At 47.6% G+C, this 12,069-nt stretch overlaps 1 protein-coding gene across 2 annotated transcripts in view; it reads left to right on the top strand.

Moving 5' to 3' along the window:
* The first annotated feature begins 972 nt into the window (after window positions 1–972).
* The window catches only part of OPCML (opioid binding protein/cell adhesion molecule like), a 1,131,176-nt gene continuing 1,120,079 nt past the window's right edge, over window positions 973–12,069 (top strand). For both annotated transcript variants that reach the window (XM_054439375.2, XM_054439372.2), the window contains exon 1: window positions 973–1,374. In XM_054439375.2, coding sequence (XP_054295350.1) covers window positions 1,314–1,374 — 61 coding nt within the window. In that variant the 5' untranslated portion in view covers window positions 973–1,313. The remainder of the gene's footprint in view (window positions 1,375–12,069) is intronic.

Genomic DNA, 12,069 nt, shown 5'->3' with positions numbered 1-12,069 from the left:
CACTCACAGACCTCGAGGTGTGGACACACGGAGCTGGGAAGGAATCCAAGCCACTTGAGGTCTTTGGAGGGCACTTGGGACAGAAATAGTGTGCTCAGTCCCTTCTCTAATACTTAGTGCCATTTTGATCACAGACCCTCCGAGTGCAGGTTATAGTTCAGTGGCAGCATAACTCAGCCAGCAAGGTGTGCTGCTTACAAGCATGTGTTAAGGAGGGCAAGCAGGCCGTTTTAGAGCAGGGAAAGTTCTGGGGTTTCTCACACCCAGAGATACTGCCACCCTGTGTAAACTGCCGGTGTAAACTGCTGTTCCAGAGGAAGGGACAGACTGGATCCTGAAAAGGAGAAGCAAAAAAAAAAAACAAAAAAAAACAGAAGGAAGCCACAGGTATCCTTCTGTGGCCTGCTCCTTGGGAAGATTTCCGATGACTTCAGCAAGTTTCCGCCTCCTTGAGATCTAATCTGAATCTGTCCCTGCCTATGCTGTAATCATAGCAATTGTTTGAGCTTCTATAGCATCTTGCCTTGGTAGAGTTTCAGAACGCTCTGATTGTGGGGAACTGGCCAATTCTCCCTGCATCGTTGGTTTAAAACCGTAACATGCCCATCTCCTTACTGGGAAAACCAATTGCTTCCAAGTGCTGTTAATGGCCGAATGGAGGGGTGGGGTGCAGATTTAAATGTCTGAGCTCTCCCCGTGGGTAGCAGTTCCTGCTCCATCCCTGCCTGGAGACTAGGAAGAAGGAAGAATGATAAGGAACTGGCATGGGCATTAGTCACATTTCTGCCAAGCAACCTTTCTCTTTCTTTCTTGGTGTGCCCTGAGCCCTGCTGGCAGTGCCAGGTCCTCTCCACTGCCCACCAAGGAGCTCGTGTGTGTTCACGTGTCCATGTGAGCCCCACACCAACATACTCACACAGATAGCAACATGCAGGGCTGTGCTCCGGTGAGGGGGTGAGTGAGGGGCCGGCTTCGACTCCCCTTGGAGTCAAGCCTTCCAAGCAGGAAAGTCTCCTTCCGTCGCTCAGGAGAGTGGAGCCAATGCGTGCCTCGGAGGAGGTCTGCTCTGAGCCCTGTACAGATTGGTGCTGATGATTCTTACCAGTTGTGTGTATGTGCAAGAAAAAAAATCAGAGACGCTGCCTGCCTGCTCCCATCTCTCGCGCTCTCTCTCTCTCTCTCTTCTGCTGTCTCCCTCCCTTTGCAAACATTGGATTTAAACCTGCTCAGAATTCAGCACAGAGGAAGGCAGCAGCGGTAGCAGCAGCAGAAGCAGTAGCAAGCCCGGCAGCTGAGAGCACCGCAGCGTCGAGATGTACCATCCTGCCTACTGGGTCGTCTTCTCGGCGACAACTGCCCTGCTCTTCATCCCAGGTACCGTACAGGGGAAGGGTGTTTTCTCTCCCTGGGGCGATTGTACGACGTGAGAGCAGGAGAGGCAGTGGGGAGATGGAGAGGCAAGGAGGAAGGGGTGAGCACAGGGAGTGTGAGATGCGTGTGAGTGAAAGAGGTAGGCTTGCTGTGTGCACGCACACACACACTTGCTCGCTCACACGCACTCAGATGCTTTCAGCACGGGATTTGCTCTCTATTCCGGGGGATCCAGTGAGCTGGGTTCGAGATCTGCGCCATGCTGTGAGGCACTGCTGTTTCAGTGAAAGGCACCAACTGGCATTAACCAGTTGTGGTCCTGGGGTAGGAGAAGAGGGGTTTGAACTCCCAGCCATCAATCCTTCTTGCTGCCCATGTTGGGACCTGCAGGGTGGAAGGGGCACCCTCTTTTCTCTCTCAGTCGTGGTGATCTCTCTCTTTCTGAATCAGTCCAGATCTCTGCACCTCCCTGTCTTTCTCTCTGTCTCTTTTCTCTCTCTCTCTCTCTCTCTCTCTCTCTCTCTCTCTCTCTCTCTCTCTCTCTCTCTCTCTCTCTCTCTCCCCACCTCTCCCCACTCTCCTCCTCCCTCCCTTCCTTCGGAACTGCTCTTCCCTACCCTCTCCCCCTGGGGCTCCTTCCCTGCCCCATCCCTCCTTCTCCACTCACTCATCTGCTCCTGCATTTCTTGTCATAACACAGACCCTCTACTGCCTGCCGTCCTTTCTTTATCCTTCCACCAAATGGGCAGATTATGCCCTTGAAATTCGGAATCCTCTCAGTATCTCCTTCCTGTTCCTTACATCAGGAATATGAAATTCCCTTGGCAGAATTTGGGATGTCCCTGCTGAGGGAAGGTTGGAAATTTGGATTTGCCTGATTCTCCCCAGCCCCTTCCCCACCTTGTCTAATGATTTAAATGTGATCCCACCTCTCACAGCAGTTACTTGTTTGGGGAAAACAAATCTTCAGTGACACAGGTAAGATGCTGCAATCCTACCAAAATGAGCTTAGCAGAAGCATTGCAAAATCCAAGGCGTCTTAATAGATTTGATAATTGCACAGGAGTCCTTTCCAAGCAGACAACTGAATGCCTGCAGGCATCTTTCAAACAATGCCGAAGGGGCTAGGTTATGCTTGCCAAGGGTTCAGGCAGCAGCAAAAGTGTCAGTTTTCATACCAAACCCCCACACAGTCAGGATCTCTTTTTCTCCCCCAAATTGAGATACATGCATTGGGTTAAACATTAGCTTAAACCTAAATTTTCATACATATATACACAGACATGAATGCTAAGATTTTAAAACCTTACCTGCCTTTTTATAGGTAAAACACACAATTTTATGTTTTTATATTCAGTATTACTTGGTAGGGTTTTGTGGGAATATTTTGAGTGTTGTTTTTAATAATATAATTCCCTGAGTAGTCCTAAGATGCCAAAGTGAAATCAGAAAAATGGAAGTTTACTGGGGAGAAAGAAGACAGGATCAACTAAAACAAGTAATCCAGCCTGTAATGTTTTGTAACACCTTGTGAAGATGGCACTTTTTAAAGCAGGGATGGGCTCTGCATAACCATGTTCCTAGCTGTTTGTTTTAGGCTGACCAAGAAGTTCAGAGTGGGGGTTGTTGTTGTTGTTCTTCCAAATTCCAGCAGCATCCTAGGGGGTTCAGCCTGGGCGGCTGTGCTCAGCAGGGAAGGCAGAGCCAACGGAACACTCAGTACCTGCCTGATCCTGGTAGAGGGAGCCAGGTGGGTGCACTGGGTCCGTCGCAGGAGAAGACAAACTTTCCTGCATAGGCAAGTCCCCAGCTGGACCGCAGCTCCGGGGGGCCTCCTCATACCCACTTCCCCTCCTCTCACTGTGCTGGAGCAAAGATCAGGACCCCCATCCCGAGGGAATCCTAGCTGTGTGGATGTGCCCTTCAAAGCAGAAATCATAACATTACACTTTAGAAAGCAAGGCAGGGGGGTAAGCCCCAGTCTGCAGAAGCTACATTGCAGCGTGCCCTGAAGGAGCCAGGAGCCAGGGTGAGACCTCCCTCTAGGGGTCCTGTGGCACTGCACTGGTGGGGAGCAGGCAGACCTTGCTTGCAGGAGAAGTACCCGAAACTAAAGCCGGCTGAGGGAAAGGAGGATGAGCCTGCACCCCTGCCTGAACATCCTGAGCATGGTGGATGACAATGACAAGCTATCCCCCCATCTTCTGGGGGAGGGCAGGGCGCAGACATCACTGCAACATGTCCTCTTTCTGAAGAGTCTGTTACCTGCTTTGAGGGCTACTCTTATGCTAATTGTGTCAGGAGCCCGGTAAGAACAAGGACAGAGAGGAGAAAAAGTTAGCCTTAGAAGGTGTCAGTGAAAGAACGCTTCGCATCTTGAGGGGTTCCTGTGGGAAACCTGGCTGGATCCGGAAGTTCTGATGAGCTGCCATGGCTTACTTGAGACTTCTCCTTTCTCTCTTCTTTTACTTCCTGTTATAGCTTTAGACTTTTTTTTTCCTTTGTTTCAAATGATGATGCTTTTTCTCCCACAGGGATTAATACCAGCTTGTTAGCCACTTACTTTCACTGCGTCTAAAAACCGAAGGCTGATGTAATAATGGAACCTTGACCTGGTTAGGCCTCAATGCCATTTTATTCTGCAGCTTCTATTTCTTGGTAAAACACGTATCCATCCCAGAATAATTTTAAGGTTAATGCTGTTGTCGCCTGGTACCTTCCACGGGGAGACTGATGTCACAAATAGCTTTTCTAGGCAGAATTTCTGGGATGGAAAAGACAGTCACACGTGGAGACTGAGATGAGCCCACACCCAAGATAGGGCAGAGGGCCCGTGGCCAATTGACTTGTCATGCTAGAGGCACAGTCCGAGGCTCTGGACACCCCTGGTTGGGGGTAATTTTGTTGTTCCAGTAGGAGGAGAGAGATAGTCTGGCCTGGTGGCCTTCTTGACTGTGGGTCTGGGCACTCCGTAGGAAGCAGGAAGTGAATACTGCTAGATATGTGCATCAGAATCACCTAGGAGGAGAGAGGCAGGTTAAAATGTGGAGTCCCTGTCCTCATCTCAGACGGAAGCATTTTGAACTAGCATCCCAGGTCCTTCTGATGACCTGCAAACCACTCTGTCACTGAAAACCTGTGACCGTGGCCTACAGTATTTGAGTATTTGAGTCAAAACCTGTCTTCTTCTTGCCTTTTCTCCTCCAGCTTTGAGAAATGGCTCTGTGGCCATGGGGCAGGGTGGAGTAAGGGCAAGAAGATGTTGCCATTGCCAGCAGCCAAGGCTCAGTTCCTGAGGCGCAGTGCTGCCCAAGCCCTTCCAGGGGCCAGCACCATGATGCGAGGATTGCTAACCTGGACGACTTCTTTGCTCAAATTCAGACCATGACTTCCTGTTTGTCCCCTTCTTCTTGGCCCATCCTGTTTGTGTCTCCTTCATCTTGTGAGTCTAAGCAGGGAAGTTAGCTGGGAAGGGTCCCCATTTACCCAACCTGGATTGAGCTGTGTCTTCATGCACTGATCTGTGAGCCCAGGTTCTGGCTACAACTTCATCTCTTGCACCTTAAGCAGGCTTTGCCTGTTTAGGGTCAGAAAACCCTGGGCTTGGATAGAAAATTCCCCGAGGTTTAGGATTCTTCCTTCTCTAGCACACACCTTCCTGCTTCTTCCTTCAGGGAAGTCCCCAAATCTTGAGTTTGTGGGCTGGGATGTTTGGCTTTGGAGTAAGGCCTGGGGGCGGGCTCTACAGCCAAGTTTTGATGCATTCCTTTCCTGCTCCTTAGCCTCTCACCAGCCCAGACTTGGGGAACCTGCTAAGAGTGCCTGATGTGCACAAGGGGTCTAGTGGGGGAATCTACACGCCAGACTCATTAAGAAAGAGATAGGAACAAGGACGGAGCATCTGGTCATGAGCAAGTCCTCATCATCCTTTAGCCCATCATGGATTCATGCCATCATGTGGCCCTCAATCCCTTAAAAATGATTGACATGTTAATAAGGTTAGACCGCGTCGTCTGCATTCAGCATGGGCCCAGTGGCAATAGCAGGTGCTGAGAAGGAGATAGCATCGGCTGCCTCATGAAGATGGCTTTTTCAGTAGCCTGGAACTGGGCAGCACTGCTCAACCTGAGATTATTCAGAGATCCCAATGGGCTTGAGGTTCTCCCGTGCTCCCTCAGTCCTGTCTGCCTTTGTGCTTTCTCGAATTCTTAGCACCCTTGGCCACATCTCTGTAACCTAGAAAATTACAGAAGGAGATTCTTTAGACAGCTGGCACTTGCCTGCATTTGTTGTCTAGCAGCTCTGGTCCTGGGTCTCCCATGCCAGCTACTGGGAACTATCTCTGGTGGTTACAGCCTCAAATCTGCATCAGGGCTGCCTGGAGCTGAGTGTATTTCCCTTTAAGTGGGACTCCACCCAAGCCTCTAAGTATGCTGAAAGCTGAGTGATCTCTTTGATTAGTTGCTCTTCGAGGCTTATTTGGTTGGTTCAAGGCATCCTCTAATTCTCAGTTTACCAATCTGTAGAATGGGTTCCAGCTATGTATGAACCTTGTTTCCAACTGGACAGAGTAGCTGAACAGCTAGGTTAGATGATAACAAATAAACATTTCTAAATTTTTATTGTAAAAAAACTTATCCTGGTCCTCTAGGAATAGGGTAAAGAGAGAAGGCAACTCACATGTTGGAGAAGGTGAGAGGACATTCCTTATTGTTAAAAATGGGAGAAGATAAGATAGAATCATACTGACCATATATGTATGTCTTTGTCACAGTGATGAAAATCAGTAAAAGACAATCTACTCCTTCATTTATTGAACAAGACTTTATATAGGTTCTGATTAAACAATGCATTAAGATATTCTCCTGCCTCAAAAATCATTAATCCAGTAAAACAGGAAATTATTAAGCTTTTTCTTCTTTTTGACCCCCAATGAAATATGCATTCTGACTTTGAGCTTTTAGGTCTTAGTTTTTCTGCTGTAGAAAACTAAGGCAACAGACATGGCACCTTTGGTCTCTCAAAACATTGCTTTGTGGTATATTTGGTGGGGTGCTAGATACATGGACTTGTATGTCAGCCTTGGACAGCTGGAACTCCAGGAGCCCCATCTAATAGCCTTTGGCCTATGGGCACTGGCTTTTCTGATACTGGTCCGCTGGACAGGGACCCCCTCAGCCTGCAGCCCTGTTTGCAGATGGACTGCTGCCATCCGCCTGCAGCTGCCTGGGGCTGGAGACAGAGAGATATGGAAGCAAACTGTGATTCCTGTCAGTGAGCTCAAGTGTCAGCCCCCAGATGGTCTGTGGCTGCTGACAAGCCAGGCTGTCAGGAGCAGTGGATGTTAGCACCTCTGATACCGACTGGCACTTTCCAGACAGGGAGGGCCAGGCAGGTGGCTTCACCTTGGGGTGGCCCTGCTCTCTCACTCCTTCTGATCCCAGTCCTCAGTGCAGGGCTGGGTCCTGAGGACATTTGTCCCTCTTGCCTTTTATGCTGTTGGTGGGAGACCCAGACTTAGAATTTGCTACTTATCTGCAAAGCCTTGGTTGCCTCTGCATTTTCCCTGAGGGGTGGGGATGGCTCTAACGCAGTAGGGCATGGATGTAGTTCCACTTGCTGGATTTATACACCACTCACTTGATATCCCAAGATGGTGGTATTTGTATGGCTCAGGGAAGGATTAAAGGTGGCCCTGAGAAGGGAGCCAAAAGAAATCCAAAACCAGAGAGAAGCTTGAAGATGAATGTGCTTGCTACCGCCTTCCTCTAAGCACATGAACATACATTCCCTCCTCTCTTCCTCACCACCCTCTTGACAACCATAGATGCATGTCCCTTCCTGCACGCATATACACGCAAGGCACACATGCATTTCCAAGCCAGAGTTTAGCTACTCTCAAAATCACATTCACAGCTCTTTAAGGAAAGCAAGTCCTCCCTCTTGCCTTCTATATCTGCCTTTCCAGAACTCCCAACTCTAGCCCCCAGCCTTGGTGCTCTCCCTGTGGGCACACATGGCAGGAGGCCCACAAGCTGCCCGTGCCAGACATGGCCATACATGTGTGAGTGCTTCTTCCTAGCAACGCGGAGACTCCCTGCACATCCACCCACTCGCCCCTGCGCCCCTGCGCCCCAGAGCCAGTAAGTAGGTGCTAGAGGCAGAGCTTGCGCTTGTCTCCCATCACCTCCCGTCCCCACCCCCTACCCCAGACCTCTTGGTTTGGAGAGGCTGGGGACCATCCTGCAGTCACTAGACTAACTTAATTAAAAGTTTACAAAATGCTTTGAGAACCCCCTGGGCAATGTGCTGGGTAAGTGCAAAGGATTATCATTATGATGCAGGCGCATTCTCGTTAATGAGCGGAGATGCTGTGCTGAGAGACCCCCGGAAAGGCCAAAATGAATCGATGCAGTAGGACACAGGCCATTGATTGGAATGGCTGCTTGCACTTAGCATGGGAAATCATAAGTGACAATCAGATTGCACAGTGAACTTGAACGTGGAGAAAACCAGGCTATCTGGCACTTCAAGGGGCAGAGTCTCTCAAGTGGCCTGAGTGGTCATTCTTGAACCTTTATTCCTGGGGAATTTACAAATGGTATTTTACCGCACTTGGGAGTTACTAATGGTTTTAGAAACACAGTGGTCTCATTCCTTATGGATCACCTGGAAAAACTTATCTTTGGTCTCATTTGTTCCTCACTAAGAGACTGTGAGGTAGGCAGGGTAGATGTCGCCCTGTTGTGATCTGATCTTCGCGTTGCCTAAAACCCTATGTAGACTTCCGGTTGACTTTAGAATAGACTTCGAAACACTTCAAATGACCCACAAGGTCATGATCTGGCCCTGCATCCATCTAGCTTCATCTCCAGCTCTCTGCCTTTCCAGCTCTGGGCTTCAGTCACTCTGGACAATCTCAGTTCTGCAGACAAGGCATGTTCTCTCCTTCCTCAAGGGCTTCACCTGTCAGGTTACCTGAGCTTGGAAGATTCTGATCCTCTTATCATAATTTTTTCTGGCTACACATCCTTTCCATCCTTCAGAACTCGGCTTAAATGCTGCTTTCCCAGGAGCTTATTCTTTATGCTTTAAAGTAGGCAAGGCCTCCCTGTTTATTGTGCAAGTCCTCGGAACCAGGCTTCTCTTTTCTAAAACTTCGAGTCCATGTATTTCAAACTAATTCTTGGTTTTATGTCTCTCTTTCCTCCCTAGACCATTGTTTATACAGGCAGAGACCACACCTGTTTTGTTCTCCAGTATGTTCTTAGTGCCTAGCACGGGTGGGAGAGAGCAAGTGCTCAAACAGTATTTGTTGAACAAATGAACGACAGAATGAATGAATGAATAAAGAAATACTGAGTGCTCACTTACTTTAGGCAATCACTCTGTTCCATCCCACTGAGTCCTCAAAGGCGTTGAGGCCCCCAGTTTGGCCTGCCCAGCAGCTTATCCTCTGCAGAATCAGGGCAAGAAGCTTGGGGATGTGCCTTGCTTCTGAGAGACGGGAATGTGCAGGGAATGCTTATAATGATCACTCATTCCAGTGTTCTTGCTTGTCAATAAACACCAGCTCTGAGCTACCGACCAAACACACATGCAGCAGCACAGAGCTGGAGCAGCACACTTTTGGATCTCACTTCGCACACTGTGACAGACACGCCTGAGAGTGTGAGTCTTTCCATAAACACAGATGTGGGCCCTAATGTGGGCTATTGGTTTAATACAAACTAAAATTACTCAGCACATTTAATCAGGGTGTCTGCTGAAATGGCCCCAATTATTTGAAATTTAGAGTCATGCCCATGGTGCTAACAAGTAAAAACTGTACCAATCAAAAGGAGAATTCTGTTGTTCATAGGAAGTACAGTGTTGGGTTAGAGATACAAAATGCAATTGCATAGCAGAGGGTCATGAATGGTCAATCAATGCTTAAACGGGTTGACGTTCTTATGGAAAAGGTAAAAAGCAGCTTAGCAAATCCTAGGATATAAAACAGGGTGCTGTATCACTTCCTGTACCTACTCACTTATCACAGTCTGGCCTATTTCACAGTCTTGCTATTGTATGGCTGTGGGATTCTGAATGGCAGAGATCCTGACTTATTCATCTCTGAATACTCTACAGTACCAAGCACATTTATTTATTCAACATGTGATTTATTGAGTGATTACTATGTGACAAATACTATGCTAGACATTGGGAATGTATGCCTGAACAAAAATTGTTATGATTCCTGCTCTCATGAAGTTTACAGTCCAGAGGGAGAGACAGACATGCGTCAAACAAACACCCATAAAACTGTGAAATCACGACTGAGATGAAACTATGGAAGGGGAGGTGTGTGGTGCTGTGATTGTCTGTCAGGAGAGCTTGATCTTGCCAGGGAGGCTGGTGAAGCCTTGGTTATGAAAGTGACAATTGAACAGAGATATGAAGGAGGAGGAGTAGAAATTATCCAAACCCAAGAGCAAAGACCAAAGGAGGAGGCAGAATGAATAGGACGGGCAAAGCCCCATAGCATGAAGAATCAGAGCACATTCTCCCACCTGACTGGAGTGTAGAGGAAGAAAACATGGGCCAAGATGAGGCTGGCAGCCTGGTAAGGGGTCAGAAGATGAAGACAGCCCTTGAAGGTCAATGTGAATCATTTTGGTCTTTATCCTAGAAATAATGGAACTCCGTTGATGTGATTCATGATTTACATTTTTTATTCTTGTTCTTGTTGCAATTTGCAGAATGGATTGGGAGAGGACAAACCAGGAAGGGATAGACTAGTCGGAAGACTACTGTAGTAGTTCAGGCAGGAGATGGCTGTGCCTTGGAACTTAGGAAATATTGGTTGGAATGGAGACACGAATGCACCTGAGAGCCTTTAAAGGAAAGTTGTAGGTGGGAGTCAGAATCCACAGAACTGAAATCTAAGTCTCCCCACTGTCAGCACCAACACCCCTGGGAGAGTGCTGAGAAGAGTGTCTGTCCTTAGGTTCCTGCTTGGATGCTATCTCTTTCAGTTTAGGTGTGATCTTGTCCTGGAACAAGGAATAAGTTGTTTTTAGAAATCCCATACTTCTTGGCAGTCTAATAATCTCAATCTCTTAACTGGTGCCCTCTCTGGGTCTAATGTAGGGCTTAAAATTGAATAACTCAGTTTCTCTACCCTTCAAAAATATTACAAAAAGCCCTAGTTGTATTTTGTCTGCTGGATTCTGCCTGTGGTTGTTTCCTCCTGGAAGAAATCAGGCATTTTAGAAAAGTGCTAATTGGACCCCAAAGTAGCTTGTGGCCACCAAGATGCAACTACTTCACAAATATTATCATGATGCAAAGCATGAATGACCTCCCCATGGCCCACCGCCTGGACCCCTCTGAGCAGACAGTGGCATCTACGGCTGGCTCCCTACAAACATTTTTTAAATTGCAGTAATTTATTTAAAAAGTGAAAGGTCCTTGGAATCAAAAGGGACCTTGGAAATTGTCTAGTTGAGTGCTTTCATTTTATAGATGAAGCACTCGGGCAAAGGGCATCTGAGTGTCTTACCTGAAGTCACATAGTCAGATAGTGACTGAGCCCCCTCTTGAATACAGCTCTTCTCATCACCTGTCGGGTGTCATATCAACATCATAGTGAAGGGCTGGACTGAACTTTCCCTCCCAATCTGGTACCCTGCTGGAAAACGGACCTATAACCTTGGCCATTACTGTGTTCCCTTGAAGCTCTCTCACCTTAGTGTACAAAGAACATTGTGGAACAAGGTAGCTCCAAGCTCCCTCTTACCCAAAGATTTCTGTACACATGGGCTGATGAGTGCATCCCTAGAGGTTAGATTCATCTTTGCCCAGGCCCAAGGGGAAACCACAACATCATCTCGTGTCCCCACAAAGCCTTGCACCCATGCTGGGCTAAGTCCAGAATGAGCACCACTGATTTAGTACCATTGTTTTTCTGCTTGCGTGGGAGAAAGGGGCTGCCTTTCCAGGTCAAAAACAAACAAACAGAAGCCCTGTCTCCTTCAGTGGCATTTGCATACTTCGAATGACCTTTGTAATGATCTGGGAGACTTCCAGAAATACTTTGATCCTTGATATGCAGAAGAATATGTTCAGGGTAGTACAATACCAAATGCCAGATACATGTCAACTTGACTTGTTTGGTCCACACACTATGACAGGTACCTGATTTTATCATCACTACACTATCAAAACATCTATTTTTAAATATCTGTTTGGGCTTGGCTCTGCGCTAAGCCAAGAGAAAATCTATACTGAGAATCCCATAGTCTCTATATTAATGATTCATGTTAAATGGTGGCTTAGAGTGTACAAATCACATACATGTACAGCATGACTATTTTGTGTGCTACCAAGGGAAAGAGCCAAATGCACTAGGTCTTCTTACCTCCACACTCCTAATACCACCACACTGCCTTCACAGTTGACAACATAGACATGGGTGCAATCAAAACCATAGGTCCAAAAGAGCTGTAGACAAATGTAGAACAGGACGCCAGAGTTCAGACTGAAAACCATGCCAGATATGGTCAGATGGTAGCAGGCCGAAACAGGACAGTGGGGAGGCCAAGCCCCTATGGGAATTTCCATTCTAGGAAGAAAGGCCTACAGAAGCCTTTGGCTTCTCCAAATAAGCTAACCTGGTTCTCCTGAACAGCCCAGTGCCAAGGGATTTCTCATACCCCT

This window comes from Pongo pygmaeus, chromosome 9, assembly GCF_028885625.2.
Source record: "Pongo pygmaeus isolate AG05252 chromosome 9, NHGRI_mPonPyg2-v2.0_pri, whole genome shotgun sequence".
Lineage (NCBI taxonomy): Eukaryota > Metazoa > Chordata > Mammalia > Primates > Hominidae > Pongo > Pongo pygmaeus.
This window is presented reverse-complemented; position numbering and strand designations above follow the sequence as displayed.